Source organism: Rhipicephalus sanguineus, unplaced genomic scaffold, assembly GCF_013339695.2.
Source record: "Rhipicephalus sanguineus isolate Rsan-2018 unplaced genomic scaffold, BIME_Rsan_1.4 Seq395, whole genome shotgun sequence".
In the NCBI taxonomy this organism is placed as follows: domain Eukaryota; kingdom Metazoa; phylum Arthropoda; class Arachnida; order Ixodida; family Ixodidae; genus Rhipicephalus; species Rhipicephalus sanguineus.
This window is the reverse complement of record NW_023615163.1, coordinates 8,773-27,702: the sequence shown is the minus strand read 5'-3', so window position 1 is coordinate 27,702 and position 18,930 is coordinate 8,773. Positions and strand designations below refer to the sequence as shown.

General features: G+C 42.5%; 1 protein-coding gene across 2 annotated transcripts; it reads right to left on the bottom strand.

Annotated features, from left to right (window-relative positions):
- Positions 1-484: 484 nt before the first annotated feature.
- LOC119377195 (uncharacterized) lies at positions 485-18,177 on the bottom strand. Of its 2 annotated transcripts, XR_007414662.1 has the most exons (8): positions 17,399-18,177; positions 14,831-14,941; positions 14,321-14,385; positions 14,025-14,219; positions 9,216-9,303; positions 6,083-6,242; positions 4,764-4,970; positions 485-1,071 (listed from the first exon to the last, which is right to left on the bottom strand). XR_007414662.1 is itself a non-coding variant. In XM_049411553.1 (6 exons), the coding sequence occupies exons 1-6, from the start codon at positions 17,651-17,653 to the stop codon at positions 6,117-6,119; spliced, it is 840 nt and encodes a 279-aa protein (XP_049267510.1). In that variant the 5' UTR covers positions 17,654-18,177; the 3' UTR covers positions 6,020-6,116. The 2 variants fall into 2 exon arrangements, 1 of the variants encoding a protein (XP_049267510.1); XM_049411553.1 differs by lacking the exons at positions 485-1,071; positions 4,764-4,970 and having other exon boundaries at positions 6,020-6,242.
- Between the last annotated feature and the right edge of the window lie 753 nt (positions 18,178-18,930).

The following is an 18,930-nucleotide window of genomic DNA, read 5'->3' as shown; positions in this document are numbered from 1 at the left end:
TTTAGAGCAAGTAGCCAACCTGCGAGGCCATGGGCACATTGTTGACATCACAAAATGAAAATTATTTTTATAAATGCTGCCAGGCATGGTTTAATAATAAAAAAAATTTTAAGAAAGGGGAAATAGACAATCACCCATTTGTAGCCTGAAGCGACAAGGAAATCCATATGGATTTCTCAGAAAGAAAAGCTTTTTAGTTGCCGAAAAATTCGTTCTTTTCTGGGGTCCCAGACCCCGGACCAGGAAAAATTTTTCAGCAACTAAAAAGCTATGAGTTCTGTGGAATCCCGCAAGGTGGAGGAAAGGTTAAGAAAGAGAAAACAGATAACCACCCGTTTGTAGCACGAAGCCACAAGGCAATCCATATGGATTTAGCTGAAAGAAAAGCTTCCTCGTTGCCGAAAAATTCGTCCTGGTCCGGGACCCCGAACTAGGACGAATTTTTCGGCAACGAAGAAGCTTTTTTTTCCCTAAGAAAGCTGCATGAATTTTCTTGTGGCTTCATGCTACAAACAGGTGGTTGTCTATTTTCCCTTTCTTAATCTTTCCTCCACCTTGCGGGATACCACAGAACTTGTTTGCAATATTGCAATAAAAAAATGTACACATTGGTTGTACAAGTGCACGCCGTATTCCACATGCGACACATGGCCAAGGTTTAAGAAAAAAAAAAACCTTGCACAAAAAAATGCAATATTAACATTTGTCTGTCATACTTTTTTTTCACCTCTTCTCAAGGCACAGAAGTCCAAAATGCCAGCTTGCACAACGTACTTGAAGAAAACTACAAAACTACAATTGTGAAACTAAATTAATGTTACTCATTAAAAAAAATTTATAAGTTCCAGAGCTTTGACACTCGGCTTCATGCGTGAAAGGTGTAGGAACGCGTGCTCAAAGAATGTGAGCATTTTGTGTGCCTTTTTTTGGGTATTCCACATGGAATACCCAAAACGATGCAAACAGGCACGCCATTCCTGCAAGAAGTGATGGCACACTCAAAACGGGCTCCCCGTCAATGTGTAGAGTAAGTCCTTTCTCCACAAGGCAAGGTGTGAGCAGGGCTTGTTCCTATGATTGAAGAAAAAAAAAGAATGCTGTTAAGCGTAATGTAACTTTTAGTGTCGATAATGCTGAACCAAACAAAAAAATATTCCTTAGAACTATGCAGAAGAACAGCCTGTTCTGATAAGGTCAGCGAGGCATGAGGGGTGATCCTTTCTAGTTTTCTGCCACTTCATCTGCTTCCCCAAAGTTGAGAATAACGTAACTGAGCATCATGAAGCCACTCTTCATTTCATGGACCACACTTCTTTGGAAAAAGAGTTCAAACTCTGAAAGTAGCTGGCAAAAAAAGATAAGAAAGATCGTTCCCAAAGTATTTCCAAGTAATTGCACAGCTAATGACACTTATTGAAGCTGATATGCCAGACAGAACAAGGGTTGAGGTCTATTTGTTACAACCATAAGAACAAAAACAGTGCAGTGAGAGAAAGGAAAATGAATGTGCACAAAAAAGGACTTGCTACAGGTGAGATACACGCACAATCTACTGCAGCAGCCATCCTTTAGTTTCCTTGGGATATATGTTCAATTAACTCTGGGAATGTCATCCTGTGCCAGTGAGGGCCAAGGAAGCAGGCAAATATCTATTAAATACAAAGCATTTCTCAGCAAACCAAATGCACTTTAACTGCTTCTTTCTGCTTATCTATCTATTAAGCCGCGTATGCCAGGGCGCTCTCGTGGTCATCTCCTTACCGTGGCACATACCGAAATTAGCATATGAAACCGTGAGTATATGACAGACACGATTCACAGCTCAGCTGATGTCTTGAGTGAATAACAGCACCAAAGAACAAGGACAAACAAAAGAAGCTAAAAATGGCACAGGTTCTCATTTGGCTCTTCATTGTCGCAAAAGTGCTTGTAATCCATGTTTAGATAGGACAGAAATTTCGCATCGCCATAGGGATCAGCACATGCGAGAAATCATGGAAGCCTTTTACATGTCACTGGAAGGTCACAAGTGCATCAGCCAACCTTCGGTAGCCTTATCACAGGCAGATGTGTCATATCTCAGGAATAGTTTGCCTCATGTTCATGCATAATCAGCCACTTGGATATCTTTTGTTACTTTTGTTACCTTGTGCATTCATGATGATTGTTTATAATCCTTCTCCAGTTGCTAATTTATTCCGTTCATTGCAGAATAACGCTTTTAGTTGTGAGTTAGCACCGTTGTCTGTCGTTTCTTTCATTCGTCCTTGTTCTTTCGCACTGTTTATTCGTTCAAGATGGAAGTGCACTAACTTGGCCAGTTAAATGTTCTGATGTCACAGCTGATGTCCCGAATAATGTGATGACTGGTCAACTACAGTAAAAGCACGTTAATTCAAACTCAAAGGGGACTATAAAACTGTTCCAACTAAGCGGAGTTCGAATTAGCGTGCGGGCACTAGATTGAACAGATATCGTGCCACACCGTGTGGAGAGAACCCAGAGAAGCCACCTCTGGACTCCTTCCCGCAAATTAGGCGATATTACACATTTGTGGAAGGTAATTTCGTAAGTTAAGTTCATGCTCAAACAACCAACGGAATTTATTGATCAGTCAGTGATATGCCAGAAACAAGCAGGGACTTGCATTCACGTGAGCAGTGAGCCTTAATGCCAAAATATACGAAGCTATTTGTGCTCCAAAACACATTCTTTACATGGCACAGTTAACACAATCAAAATTTAAGGTCTTTCTTTCTTAGTTTACTTATAGAACAATATTGAAATTGTCCAAGGGGACACGGCTAAAGGCAAACACTGCCTGACTGGGCCATGCCACCCATACAGCAGTAGCAGCAGACAGACGACATTTGCAACCATAAAATCATACATGCAAATCAATCACTACACTTGTTTTACAGATGAAAGTAATGAGTAATTTGGGTGATCATTCTGGGCCGATTTCTGTGAGGAGGAACGAAAGCCAGAGGGCTCCCAGTTTGAATTCACCGTTGTAGATACCAACGCGTTCGAATTATCGGGAGTTTTCCCCGATAGAAATACATAGGGCTGTGCCGGGACCAGGGCGTCAGTTCAAATTAGCAGTAAGTTCGAATGAACCAAGTTTGAATTAACAAGCTTTTACTGTACCTCATTAAACTCTTCCCACCAGCAACATGTGGCACATGCCTGCATACCACAGCCTGTGGTATCACAGGTGATACACTGTCTTTACTAGCGACAGTGAGAATAGGCTTTGGAAATGTTAACATGATAGTGCTAAAGAGAAAACCATGTGCCGGCATTCAAGGCTTGAGCCAGAATCAAACCCAGGCATTCTGCACAGCATTTAAGTATTCTACCAGAGACACCAGTGCTCCAAGCTCTTTTGGAAAAAGACGCTGCAGAAGCATCATGTCAGGGCAATGCTAATTATGGTTGCAGTGCCTGCGATCCACTTTTAAACAGCGTCGTAACCATTACATATGTACTCCTGCGACTCGGCAAGGTACGGTCAAGCATTGCTCAAATATGCCAGTCATCACAACGCAGTGTGGACTTCATTGCAATGAAAGTGACATCTACGTTGTAACATGAGTGACAATGTTACATAGAACCATGAGCTCACATTATTCTTGTCATTACCGATGAATCGTACTTTTCATACACTCATGTCTTCCAATGCCAATTTTAGTGTCTACCAAGGAGACATGATCACAAGAGTACCACGACATAGGGGGGTGGGTAGATAGATAGGCAGATGAAACAGTCAAAGTGCCTGTGGTTCGCGAAGAAATGCGTTGCATTTAAAATAGCGCACAGAAAGAAAACATGCTGCAAGTGGAAGCTGCATCCACCACACAAACATGTAGTACACGCCAAGCAGGTGAATAATAGGAACTGGGCTCAGGTCGCGCATGCATCAGCATTTTTTATATACTTTCATTTCACTATTAATTATTGTATTTAACTATCAATCATACATAATCGTGTAACCATGATTCGCTTGGATTCACTGACTGCATTTTTACAGTTGCAAATAAACGTTCAAGCTCCTGGTCTCCTCCTTGCTTATTATATATTCAATCGTCAAAGTTGGCAGTATTAATGCCAAATGAGGATTCATCCTTGGTATTATTGACAGGAGGATAGCAATAAAGTAAACTGGAGAACCTGAACACGGTGGATATTTCAGTAAAGCACAACACGAATTTGAACAATGTGCATTTGGCTGCTACTTGCAGAAAGCTGCCTTTTCATCCAGTTTGACTGCACTTTAGCTTATTTCAAATGACAGTTTCCTAATCCCTTCTTTGGCATCATTGTTTTCGCCTTGCATGAACAGCCAATAAATATATCAGCCAGTATTTTAAGGAGTTGAAGATATCCCACATTTACAAGACAAATGAAGTTGTATGAATATTTGGACTTATCCACATTGCTGCACTGACTGAAGCACATGTCTTGGTGATTGGATGAACGCTAGGTACTCTATTTCCTAAACCATGATTCTGTTTTTTACTAATGCGTTGCAGTATCAGGTCGATTGTTGTGCTCTGGTCTACATCCTTTATCACTGTTGAGAAGGTTTGACCCAGTACTCATCCCGAAGTACCATTCAGTTTTCATATCAGATTTCATCACTGCAGCCAAAACAATGTTATCCTGTGATAAAAATGACACTGCAATTACTGCCTGAGATACACAGGAGCCACTAAAACAGACAAACAAAAAAGAAAGCAAAGGGTCTTGCTCGAACTTACCAATGCCTCAGTTCCAAGAAATGGAAACAGTAAAAGAGCATCCGACAGGGTGAGGCTGCGAAGCTCTTTATGCCTGTCCAGTGCTGTTGCCCGCAACCTTGGCCTTCCTGTTGCTTCATCGTGGCAGGCTGCATTATTCTGGAGCCTTTCGTTATGAATTTGCAAGGACTCAACGGTTTCTCCATATGTAGTAAGATGGCTGCAGTCCTGAAATGCAAGAAAAATAAAATGAAATGGTGCAGTGCAACTACAAGAATGCAGACAATCACTCATCCAAAAATTCAGCAGGTCCCACGCATTACGGGAATCTGTTTCATGCGAAGCAGACAGCAAGCAGCTGTCTATGCTGCATTTTTTTCGGCTTTGTGTGAAGCATTACGAGGTGGACTGCCACGTTTTCGTAAATAAGTAGTTGTGTGCAAATCGTGCTCTTACTGGGCAGGCTGACTACATTGACGTTTAATGGGCCTGAGGTAAAGTCAGCACTTATGTTAGAGCAAGGACCTCGGTTTTATTGAAACGAAGCGCACGCCACGGTGCGACTCACATTTCGCATTGCTCGACCCCGGAGCAATACCCTTACGAATGCTACGTGTGATATTCACAACATCGCACGCTACGATGTGACACTGCGAATATGATACGTAACATTCTTTAGTGTATTCTCCGCATGCAAATTCGGCACTCAGCAGCTTTGGACTTTATTGCGCGCGCAAAGCCACAAAACTCAAACAACGCAGAAGCTGTTGAATGCCAAGAGCTTTCAGCCGCAGTCCTCATGCTGGCATAAAACTTGATTGCTATGTCGCGATGAACAAACAATCAGTTGCCAAACATTTTATCAGAGAAAAAAGTACCGTCACATACGTGGTGGTGTTGGTGGTGGCGGCGGTACGTTATAAGGGAGGGGTGTAGAGCACACTTCAGCCTAATTAAACACTGGAGTCTTGTGCCAATGTGAATGCAGTCACAGGATGACTAATGCGGCTTTTACACTGCTCTTATGCAAAGAAATACAGGATGTACTTATTTATCAGAAAATGAAAGTGTATTAACGTAACAGGCATTTGTTTATTGTTTTCTTGATACTTTCAATAACATGGCACTCTGTTGTATTTTTTTTCGGTCTGATGATATCCAAATTGATGAGCCTTTATTGCACAATGTAACTAATTTATTTTTCCTGCATTTGTCACTTTAGTTATTTAAGAAATCTGCTGCCACACAGCACTAAATAATAGCGCAGCACGAGTGGTACGGCAGCTGCTACACCAAGATACCATCAGAAGATGTAAGAAATATTTTTCAAAGCAACTCACAAAAAGACGGCACAATTTGTTGTTTGCCACTTCTTCAGATGGTGCCTGCATTTGCTTTGGCAGACAGCATTTCTTTTGAATTAGCATTTCCTCCGAGCAGTTTTGTAGCTTTTTTCCTGTGTTGTTGGAACTTGTTCCTCAGGGCCATCACCCATGATTCCTGTAAAGTTTTAAACACATACATTAATAACAATCATTGAAAAATTCATCAGTGTTGCAGGTGTACACACGGAACTAACTACACAAATGATATAGCTGACGGCACCATTATAGCACCAAACTTGAACAGAACTAATGAACCAGACACCATGTAGGGCCCAGTATGCACGGTTTTATGTTGCTGAAAGAAACACTGAACAAAATTTTTGCCCCCTAGATTCTCAGCCATACTGAAAGATTGGGTGCCGCATTCTGTAGCCACAACCTTCATTTCAGGCAGAAACTAATGGAAAAGAATGAATTGAATGAGTTTTTCACAAACTGCTCTGTGCAGCGGCCATGCTGTGAACTAGAGGAGGTGATGCTTAACGCCCCTGGCAATGGGAGTGCCAACTTTGCCAGCCGTTGCCTGCATCTCTCACCTGGCTCTGCTTTCACTATGGTTCCTAGAGCCCGTATGATCGGCACCGACAGCGAACAATGCTCTTGGTTGGGGTAAAGGCCCGAACGGGTGTGGCACACCTCAGTGCCTTTGTGAAAGCCGTTGAGTGCGATGCAGATGAGAGGCGGAAAAAGGGAGGTAGCAGAACAGGAAAACATGCACCCTGCATTCGCCAGGGAGGCATTTAATCTCGCAGCCGTCGATGTGCCCCTCTCACTCTGACGTGCAGCTGTCACGCACTGTTAATCCACCAAAACTACACCCAACTGTTTAAAATATGTGAAATAAACTGTTTATCTGAACACTAGCGCCTTTCAAGTGGTATTTTGTCATTTTTTACCTATTTTTGTTAAGCATTGCTTTAAGAGCTACATTGGGTTCATCACATATCAACTAGCTAGCCCATCTATCGTCCTTCATTTTCCTGCACTGAGTATGACTGTACCGCTATGACGAGCATTCTGAAATTTTCATCGCAAACGTATCATAAATTTGGAATGTCCACACGCAATTTTCACCAAAATGAGAGCGCACGTCACTTCTGTATCAACATAAATACAAATTTTGCTCTACATGTTACCGTAGATCCCACCTAAAGCATCAAAACAAAAAAATGGCAGCACCTATAAAAAAAACAGGTTAAATCATAAACAGCAATTTGATCTGCAATTTGAAGGGTCCTTGTTTCAAGAATGTCTGTGGCAAACTGGTAAATGTGTGGTGGCGCTCCAGCTTATGACACTCCTGAAATGGTGAAGGCTATATCATTGTACTTGAAAAGCTGAGACAAAGAATTAGGTGGTCAACTGTCACTTAATGACGTAGCAAAACTTTATGCACGAGTGGATGCCTCATTGCTTGTAGACTGGCAGACAGATGTTGCAAAAATAGCAAAGCAGGCTGGCATAATGCAGGGCATATTCCCACCTAAAATTTATGAAAATTAAACTAAATGTTGCAGTTTGATGCGTCCAAACCGCAATATTATTATGTGGCACACCCAAATGGTGGGGAGTCCAGATTAATTTGAACCCCCTGGTGTTTTTTAACGTCTGTCTACATTGGTAGAGCATCGGGGCGCATTACACGAAGGCTACAGGTTCGGTCCCTGCCAGCGGCAAGTTGCCTTTTGTCCACTTTACTTTCTTCGCATCTACTATATTGCGTTACCACAATGCACTTAAAGCAGTACAGTTAACACCCCCTATACCTTCTTTGGCTTCATTATCTGCTGGTCTTTATCAAGGTTGAATCTGAGCACATGGCTTTTGCATTTTAACCCTTAATGAAATGTACCCACCACAGACGAGACACAAGTTCTGCATTCTCGTTCATAACAATGGTACACATTCACCACAAAACTGCCCCAGCAGGCACGCCTTTTTTTTTCATTCTTAAAGGGACTGTCTACCGCTCGGAAAAAATTTTCTGATTGTGGTGAAAATGAGAATATCATTCGTCGCATCGGCAGCCACGAGGATGCTTTTGCCCCATAAAAGAGGAATTATATTTTTAATTTGATGTTGAAAATCGTGAAAAAATGACCGCTAGCGTCACCCAACGGCGATGTGGTTCAATCTACTGGTATGACAAGAAATCCACGCAGGTAGACTCATTTTGCTTAAAAACAAACATGTATAACTTGAAATTGTATTTTACGCACTTGAGGCACCCTTCGGTTGCGTCAGAGAGTAATTTTTTGCTTTTTTTTTTCCCACGCATCCAAAAAGGCGCCTGGTGGCGCTGCTTGCGGCGCCATCTTCGATTTCGTCTGCTTCAACTCATGCGGTAGGCCATGCGGCTCTCTGCGCTGATCGTACTGTGCTGCTGTATTGTTGTTAGGATGTCTCACATGTGGTGCGCTGTGAAGGCGCGCATTTATTGATCGACTTGGCTTGGATTGCAGCAGCTGTGCTAAAATAAACGCATAGACTGCGATTACAGCAAAACAAGTGTTCTGTAATCGTATAATAAGGCTTCATTTACCGCTAGCGCACTGAAAACGCCTGTTACCATTAATTACAATAGTGTTCAGCGAAAATAAAGTAATCCTACAGAAATCACATGTGCTTTCGGTTTTAATTTTTACCGGCACTACAATCGTCATCGCGTCCACCAACCAGTGTTGTGGGCATGTTTCACGCCAATGAAAGAAGACCGAACGCAGATCGAAAAATTCTGTTTTAAAAATTTCTACTCACTTTCCAGAGAAACCGCTGCAAGGTCGGACACTTCAGATGGTACACTTTCTATTGCGGTACAAAACAGAAAAGTGATGAAGGACCGTAGACAGTCCCTTTAATGCAAACTTTGATTGCCCCTTATAACTGATCTGCACCAAAATAGCAGCTAGGGATAGACATGCTTCATTAGAAGAACCAGAGATCAACATCATGCTCAGCTCTTACATGACCAGAAAAATTTACAGCCACAATGTAAAATGGCAACTAGTAACTGCAGCTACACAGTGTGGTAAGGTTTTGTGGCATTGCAAAGATTGAAAAAAAAATGTGCGATGTCCGATGCTCTTACCAGGCTGCAACCGACCCTATCTGCAAGGTGTGGATGAGCGGTGACCAATCTCTCAGCAGCTACCCGATAGAGCTGCCTGGACGGGTACCTGTACACGCAGTGAAATAACCCCAGTGAGAACTGAATAAATGTGAAACTTTATATTCTTGTGCATAAAAAATCTCAAGATAATGTGCCTTAGAAGAAAAACAAATCTTACAAAATCTCTATAAATGAGCATTACAGATGCTAGCAAACTAAGGACAACAAAACAGTAAAAGAACAAAAACACTACAGACACATTCAGATGAACAGAATTAGCGCAGAAGCCCCTTGCTTATTGCTAAAAACAATCATTGAAGGCTTCATACAAGTCTTCTATAAAACAAGTTTGTCAGAGCAGCTTGTACGTATCTTTATTAAAGCATTATATGGCCTTTACGCAATAGAAATTATTTTCAGTGTGCATTTAAATGATCAATCTTCCCGAAGGTCGCTGGTTTGATCTCGGCCACGGCAATCGCTTTTCGGTGGAGGCGACATGGTAGAGGCCCGTGTACTGAGCGATGTCAGTGCGCGTTAAAGAACCCCAGGTGGTCGAAATTTCCGGAGCCCTCCACTACAGCGTCCCTCATAATCATATTGTGGTTTTGGAACGTAAGACCCCAGACAGGCTCGTAGCCAGGGGGGGGGGGGGGGGGCTCCCGAAATTTTGATGACACATAGTGTTTTATCAAAAATAAATCATGAAAATAGCCGTTTTTCTCAAATAGTCAAGGGTTTCAGCAAGTGGGCCTCCCTCGAAAAAATTTCCTGGCTACGGGCCTGACCCCAGATATTATTATTTATGATTGATCTTCTTGTGTAAAGACTTCAATGTGTAATACATGTTGCATTATTAAGCTAGGCCACTGCCTCTTTCGCATTTAGTATAATGCCCACAGACATGGCATTATACTAAACCACTGGCAAAATGCCACTTTTCTCCGCAAAACTTCAGCAATATTAAGTTTGGGGCTTAAAGGGGAGATATTGAACAAAAATATGGAAAAATGATGAAAGCATCGTATATTCCCTCAGAAGACACAACTGTTTGGATAAACAGTCAATTTCAGGTATTCTTCCAAGTTTCCCATGGTGCATCGACATTAGCTTGGCGTCAGGCTACAGTACTAATTTTGATGACTACACGCAGCAGTCTGGCTAGTTGTGATGATGTCGGGTACCGAAATTTCCGAAATGGCCACTTGTGTGTCACTGAAACACCCGAAATTGTCACTCGTGCCCCACCAACGAAGCCACGGTGTGAAGTGGTTATGAAAATATCACGATATCTTGTGCTAGCACATGAGGTGAAGTGGTCATGCAAATATCATGATATCTTGTGCTAGAGCATGAGGAGAAGCTCACACCGTGTTTTGACGCACGGGTACAGTAGGAACCAAAACTAGCTTTTAAAAACATACTATAATTATTTCTTCGAGATGGGCTTCTAGGCTCTTGAGGGCTTGGCTTTTCATTTGGCACAAAGAAAACGACAACTGAAAATTACTGTATGAGTACCCCTTTAGACCATTAACCAAATCAGTAACGTGGTAGTCAGACTAGTTTTATTTTGACAAGGCTGCACGCTGCAGCCAGCAGCGCTTTTACGTATCAAAGTGCGCGAGGCAGATAGCGTTTGCTGTCTCTAGAAATACTCCCACACGAACACGGTGGTTACGTTTGTTATTTAATAATTTATGCAGCAGATGGCACCAATAGTCTCTATAAAACTTTCTTGCTCTGCCTGCTCACACATTAAATGCATTCGTTCTCCCTGTATTTGAATATCGGCAGCTTTGCGTAGCTGCATGTGGCCGTCTTCCTCGCTGTATCGCCCTCACATCGGACGAATTTCTGCTCGGACTGCCCTCGCGGACTTTTCACATGTGCAAACGTGTATTAGTGGCAAATAAAATGCCACAGTAGGTTTTGGGTGACACTACGCTGCAATTTCAGATTTCAAAGGACTGAAAAATCCCTCCCTCAATTTTACAAACTTCCTGATTCAATTAAATAATTCGAGCCCCTTCGTCACTTCAATAAGTCGAGTTTCAACTGTATTTTATATACATATACTCAAATACTTGACAACCAACGCTGTTAAATTTTTCCACTTTGGTGAACATGAGCCTAAAGTTCCCTTGGTTTAGTGCATGCTCTCGAGTGGCTCGCTATATTCTTGGTACCCATTTATAAAATTAACTAATTACCATGGGCCAAACCTAGGTCATGCTACCATTTACTTTCATTATCTTATGAAATGCTTGCTAGTGAATGTAAGAAACTCTTTACTGTGAACCTTTTATGTTCAAATTCTCCACAACATTGTAAAATCTCAAGGCAGCAGTCTTCTAACGATCCAACCAGATTGTCTAGCTTGCTTGCACTGTGCAACTAGGGGCCAACTGCAATAAAATCTCATTTTCTTTAAATTTGTTATGAGTGAGCATTATTTGCCACTAAAGCCATCTTGGTAAGCCTGTAAAGCTGATAACCGTATATTTCTTGTTAGCTGCCTAAAACAGTTCTTAAAGGAGCACCAACACAAAAATTTTGCACCTTCTTTTTTCTGTTGCAATAAGTAGATAATAATCCACTTATCACGGCTGCAAAGCTCGTTTGCTCGAGCGCACCGCGGTTAATTATTGGGAAGGGTTTTATACCGCCCAGTCGCAGTTTCCGTTTCAGAGAGTGCGGAGCGAGATGGGACCTAGAGTGGTTTTCGTGTAAACATAAGTTGGCTACGTGAGGACAAAAAACCGCGTGCACGTGAGCACCGCCTTGACAGCTCTTTTCAACGAAGGCTTCAACGAAATATACGTGACCCCCTAAAAATGCACTGCCGAGGCAAGGACACCAGCCTTTGTACTCCCGTGCAAGCCTGCCCCCTCTTTCCATTGAAAAGGTCTGCTAGGAGACAGCGCTCGCAAGGATAACGGCAGCCAACACAAACTCGTGACGCAGGTGGCGGTTGGTTGTTTACAAGGAAACCAGAGGCACGTTTCACTTGCAGTGCCACGACACATACTTTGAAATTGATTTTAAATAGTTCTAGGCTGTATTATCCATTGATATTTTGTAGATGATGCATGTGTGTCCACACAAATCTATCCCACAAGTTATCTCGCCTTCAAAATTCTGTGTCAGTACTCCTTTAAGTAGGCAATCCATGCACATGGTGGTTGTCATTATGACATAGGTCCCAACATGCTGGTTGTGATGTGCTTCAGCACCTTCATATCTCAGAAGTCACGCTTAAAAGGAATCCGGCAATTTTTCGATATTTACCAGTTTCAATAAAACTTTCAAATATGTTCTCTTCGGTACTTTGATGATATGTGGCAAATTGTACAACCGTGAGTAATTTAGTTTTCAAGAAAACAAATTTTAAAACATGGTAGCCAATTCCGGAATCACACTTGTAAACGCGGGCTACCCTGTGTATGCCAACGTAACGTGCCTACTCTTTTCCAGCCCCGCCTCGTCCAGCACATGCAGTGTGTGCTTTCTTCTACGTGGCGACGACGCGAGCACAGTTGTTCGGTTTTGTCAGCTGCACAGCATGTTAGTCGTTGCTGACATCGGGTCTTACAGTAAGCACGCACAATATTGAGCAACGAGGAGATCGATGCGGGGGATGTCAGCTACATCATGCGCCGGCGGGTCGAAATCAAAAGGCGATGCTTCCGCGCTCAGATAGTAGCTGTGATCATCGTTGAACTTGTCACTGGTAAGTTCAGACAGGCTGGCACAGCTTGATTCCACGTCGGATGACATTGCCAGCTTGCTTTTCATGCGATAGGAGAAGCACGTGTGCTATGTTTACATCCTGGCTAGTCGTGGCAGCGTGCAGCGTATTTCGTGACGTCATCGCATACCCACCACGGAGCAGCTCCCTGTTTCGGTTTTGACTCATCTTTTATTGTCTATTTAAAATTATTGAGGAGTCTCTCAGCAAAATGAACCACCCTAGCTGATACAGGACTTCTATTACTATTTGAAAACGGCACCATCTCAATATGGTCGAAAATGCACTGGAGTTCCCCTTTGAGGGCTCCTCTACGAACTCCAAGCTGATGTATTAAATTTCGTCTGGCCCTCTTGCTCGCGGGCCACTTCTCCGCCTCTGAACACTTCTCTCTACATTCCTACCTCCATGTAGCCTCGCCTATTCCTGTACCCTAATAGTTATTAAACTCAGTTAACCCCAGATAACAGAAGCCCGGTGTTTCATCGGCCACTGAAATAAGTCGTAACAAAACACTAACATCAAAAGTCTGAAGTCTCAACTCGTTACATTGCCTCAATTTTTGCTGGACAACTACAATGGTGGGGTCACTGAAGAGCATATACAAGCTGCAATACCCAAACAATCGATGTGACATTTCCATGCACTTGTTGCTGTGTGCAGAGCATGCATCACAGTTTTGTAAGGTCCCATGCGCGCTCGAGCTTACAATCAAGCACACTTCTGAATGTTCTTCCACAGATTTGATACAGCCTCAAAGCTGCTTAACTGCCAGATCAGCGACAAGAACATTTCATAACTTCAAAGTTATGCTCAAACGATGCTCAAGACTTTTTTTTGGCTCTCAATTGACAACAGTAGGGTTGCAACCAACAAGTGCACAGCTGTTACAAACTAGGAGAAACAAAGGCAACCACTAAAACTTATATAATACAATTTTAGTTCCCTACAGCTCATTCATGATGAGCAGTTGAGCCATTGAATAGTTAAACTACCAAATTATAGCTAAAGAAAAGAAGCATACATGGAGTGCTTACCATGCGATCTTGATGTATGCGGCAAAGAGCTTGTCCACTATGGCACGGCGCACAGCGCCATTTATTTGTATTTTTCTCCTCAGCACCTCGTCGTAGTGCCCAAAAGAAGGGAGCACAAAATCTAAAAAATCCCGTTCCTTTTCCAGTGGCACCGACTGGATGGACTGCACGTTTTGTGCGTTTTCTGTCACGGCACTGCAAAATAACATACAGAGTGCTTTAAAATTAGCAAATACTGATTCTCTAAATGTCTGTCAGTTTTATTTTTTTCTTTTTACTTTCACTACTAACAATACCTCTGCTCGGCCATTTCCACAGCTCCTCCTGCACTCTGCACAAAAGTCAACGTAGGGCTGGCACCCTGCAAAAGGGAAACTTATGTTGTAACTCCTCAAAAAGCAAACATGAGGTAACGCGAAGTAGGTTAATAGGCATTTGGGAAGACAAAAAGAGAGTTAAGATGTGAATGCCTACTGCAGCAAAGGAGCTGTTGATTGCTTTAACATTGTGAGTCCATGTACACACATGAAGCCAGACAATTCTACCGAATGCCAAAAGCCACTGTGTTGGTGTCTGGTTTTCCTTAAATTTATGGCATTTGCTTTTTGGCATTGAATATTGTAAAAGTACACCTGCCACAATTTACTCAGTTCCTAAATTTTATTTTGCTTGTTTGATCCTGTTCTCGCTAAATATTGTATGCCAATTCTTTGTAACATTCCACATTGTAAATTACACCGTGATAAAACCCCTGCTTAGAATTGCAGAAAACAAATAAGATATTGCCAACCTGCAACAGTACTCACATCAACATGAAGGCCTTGTTTCCGCGCCAATTTTATTTTAGCCTTGTTTGGGACGTCACTTCCTTCCTCAAGATCAACATAGTCGTCTAGCTCTTCATCATACATTTGGATCTGTTAAATCAACATGTTAACGTAGCAACTTTCTCCGAGTGCACTTCAGTAGCCCACGTTGCAAAATCATAGCAAGATTACAGGAAAACGCGTAAATCAGCATGCAATGACTGGCTGAAGCTTCAAAAACTCAATAAGTTGAATACATGTTACAGCGGAAGATCAAACATGGTTTGTTGTTTGTCTCACTGGGCCGCGCCGTGATATCATACTGATAACATGTATAAGCTATCACTAAGGCTCCGTGTTTTCGGTTGTATCCGAATAAATGCGATAAACATTCGCCAGTAAAATTTTTGACAATTCAGATTTATCCGATAAACTCCGATTTCAAGGGCCAATATGACCTGGACCAACACCAACTTGCCCAACTTTTTATTATACTGTCCGTTCTTTATCCATAGGGAGAGTTCTAAGCGCTCATTGATACATATTCTGGTTCGACCGATTTAAAGTTTACCGCGCGTATACCCGTATTAGGCAACATAGCTGTATTGTGCTCCGACTCAGCTTCCTACATGCAGAAGCTTCACAAGGACTTGCAACTCTCCAACCCTGAATTCAAGGCGCTTCACTTCAAAGATCTGTGCCACGTACTCAGCAGCGCTCTGGAGGATGGAATAAGGACAAGCTCGTTTAACGTAGTTCAAGATTTTGTTGTGCCCTTTCCTGCCCTGTTGAACTCGTTGCAGGAGCTGCGCCTTAAGTTTGGTCTTGTGTGCTTGGCCATGGATGGGCATGTCCTTCAGTCGCTTAAAACCGTATGTCCGTCGAGGTGGTTCTCTTTTTATGAAGCTCTAGAAGATATTCTGGACTACTGGTGCGCCATTTTGTCTTTATTGGGAAGCGACAAAGCCAAGGGAACGAAGTGTGAGAAGCTCAAGAGTCTTATTTCATCGCCTGAAGCTGTACACGACTTGCTTGTTAAGATGAGGTTTCTGAAGACCAATTCGTGTGCCGTGCTCTCAATCATTAAGGAACTTGAAGCAGAGGAAGGAGGCAGAGGAACTTGAGAGTACCCTGGCACACCAAGTTTATCCCACACTGGGGGTTCGTTTGCACGCACTCATCAGTCAATGGCGTGATCCAACCGAGGTCTTCGCATCAGATGTCACAAGTCTGTTCGACCTCCTTGACGAGAATGACCGCTTAATGACTGTCGCAAACATTCGCAATACTACGCTGCTGTCGCCGAAAAGTGGAGACAGACATCTGAGAAGAACCTGTGCGATCAACTCCAGTACAGCAAAGAATCGTTTTGGTACTGTGTTCAAATTGTGAATCCAAATGTGAAGCATGAGCTGCCCTGTGCGTTCCAAACATATGCGCCTATTTTTCAATTGGTGCTTCTTGAAACTGACGACATGAGCCAGCTCCTGAGTGTTTTTGCGAACTATCAGTGCTATGAAATATGTAACATTGTTGAATCCCTGTCGTTTTGGAGACTTCACAAATGTCCAGTGGCCAGTGCTTTCTCGCAATGCGCTGCGTCTTCTGGCACTTCCTGTTTCTAGCGCTAACATTGAAAGGGCGTTTTCAAAGCTGAGAGTCGTCAATCGAAAGGAGCGCGCTTCGATCACTGACAGCAACTTCGCAAAGTATGCTTACGTGTTTTACAATAAGCTTTAAGCTAAGGTTGTTATACACACAAATGCAGGTGTTTTGTGTTGAAGTATTTCGCTTGTGCATATATGTTTTTGTGCATTCAAACCTTCTAGAAAAAATAAAATGTGCTTCGTGAGTTTTGATATTTTAGTATTTAGATATGAATTGATCTAAAATTTTGGAGTTTTGAGAATAATGAAAAACTCCGAATTTCGGAGAATTGGAGATTTACGAGGAATAACCTCCGATAAACGCCGAATTTCCGCCAAAAATATAAACTCCGATAAACACCCGCCGACTTTCAAGAAATATAAACACCGAAAACACAGAGCCCTAGCTATCACGCATCTAAGATGCGGGGTACAGGGAGATCAAAGAACATGCGCGCTCTCATTTGCACACACACATACACTACTCTGACTTTTTGAAACGAAAAATTCCGAATACAAAAGTTTGCCACTGAATTAGCCTAAACCACGGCCTAACTATGAAAAATAGCGAAAATATGTTGGAGCCTAATCAAATAGCTAATTCAAAAGTACAATTACGCACTCTTAAAGAACGAACACGGTCACTAAAATGTATGGCGTGACGTTCCTTCCATAAAGCAGCGAGCTTTTTCTTCGTTTTGCCTTCAGCTATATTCACGTTGCAAGTGATTCAACAGAACCAAGCATAAAATGACAATAACGGTTTCGCTAGTCTCTTTAAACTTCAAAAAGGATTACCAAAGAGCCTGAATCACTTTGCACGCCACAGTGGCAGTACGCGCCAGAACAGTTATGTATGCATGTAGTACATCTCACGACTTATCGGAACTAAGCAAGAAACGAAAGTTTGATTAAAACTTACCAAGGTCTTGTCATGTATGTTGGTTAAGGAAGCGAGAGCATCCATCAGTTCGCCGTAGGCACCGTTAGGGAGTGAAACTTTTTTCCGCTGGCCATCCTTCAGCACGACGATGCAAACGCATCCTGCCATAACTTCCAAAACGCGCACGCATGGGTTCGAAATAGGCGCTGAGCCAGGCAGAGCGGCACAGCTGGCAGAGCGGGAACGAAAACATGACGAAAAGGCGCCAAACCATACAACGCACACAACGCGCATGCGCGCCCCACGCAACCACAGCGCCAATGCGGAATTCAAAACAACGCATGGCCTTCGAAATCGAAATTAGATTTCGGTCGCGCGAGTGTTTGCATGGCCTCTAAGACTGGTGTCGCGCTGCCGGCTTTCTTCGATAGCGGTCGATTAGGTCGTAATGTGTCGATTAGATCGTAACTTTACTTTGATGAGTTTGAACTCTACAATCCAATTGGAAGCAAACGTGAAAAGCATAAAGTCCTGGCTAGTTATCTGACAGCTCTAAATTCCCACCCCAATTTCGCTCAAAAGTTGACAGCAAATATCTTGTTCTTCTTGTGAAAACTGTCACTGTAGCAAAATTCACCTTGCACAAGATTATTCAGTCACTGCTTGAGGACCTTCAGCAGCTAGAATCTCATGGACTTGAGATAGATGGACAGTTTGTTAAAGGGTCCCTTCGTTATATGTGCGGAGATTTTTTTGATCGGTGATGGAGATAAGTTGTCTAGCCATCAGATAGGTGATTTTCGTGAATGCTTTTCATCAGGGCCTATCTGCCGTTTTTGCTTGGCAAAGACAGAACATATTGTTGAGACGTGGCATGAAGAGGACTTCATAAGCAGAACAAGGGAAATACATGCTCAACATATCAACCAAATTAAAACAGATTCAAACCTCAGCAGTGTTTATGGGGTCAATGGTGAAAGCTGTTTAAGTTCACTTAAGTCATTTGATGTGAAAAAAGGCCTTCCACCAGATGTTATGCATGACCTGTTTGAAGGAGTGATTCCTTTTGCCATGAAACATATTGTACGGCACATATTATATCAAGCCATGTACTCGCTCTCGATCAGCTAAATGAAAGGCTCAGTTCATTTCCCTTGCAAGGATGCGACAAGAAGTCAAGAATGCCACCTCCCATCAATCAGTGTTTGGCACATCAGCCATTAATTGTTTTTTTCGTTTTTTCTCATTACTTGTGGGGGATATTGTTGCAAAGAGAAACGATGCATACAATGTGTACCTCTTGCTGTCTGCCTTGGTTGACATTGTTCTTGCACCTCATGTGTGCAGTAGTGCAGCTGCACAAGTGCAAGTACTCGATGATTTTTACACTGCTTTTAGGGAAACTTTTCCAAATGTAAACGTTATACCAAAAATGCACTACATGATTCACTATCCGAGGCTTCTTCTTTTGTACGGTCCTTTGTGCAGGCTCTCCTGTATGCACTTTGAGGCAAAGCATAAATTTTTCAAGTCCATTGCAAGGAAAACTCGTAACTTTAAGAATTTGTGGA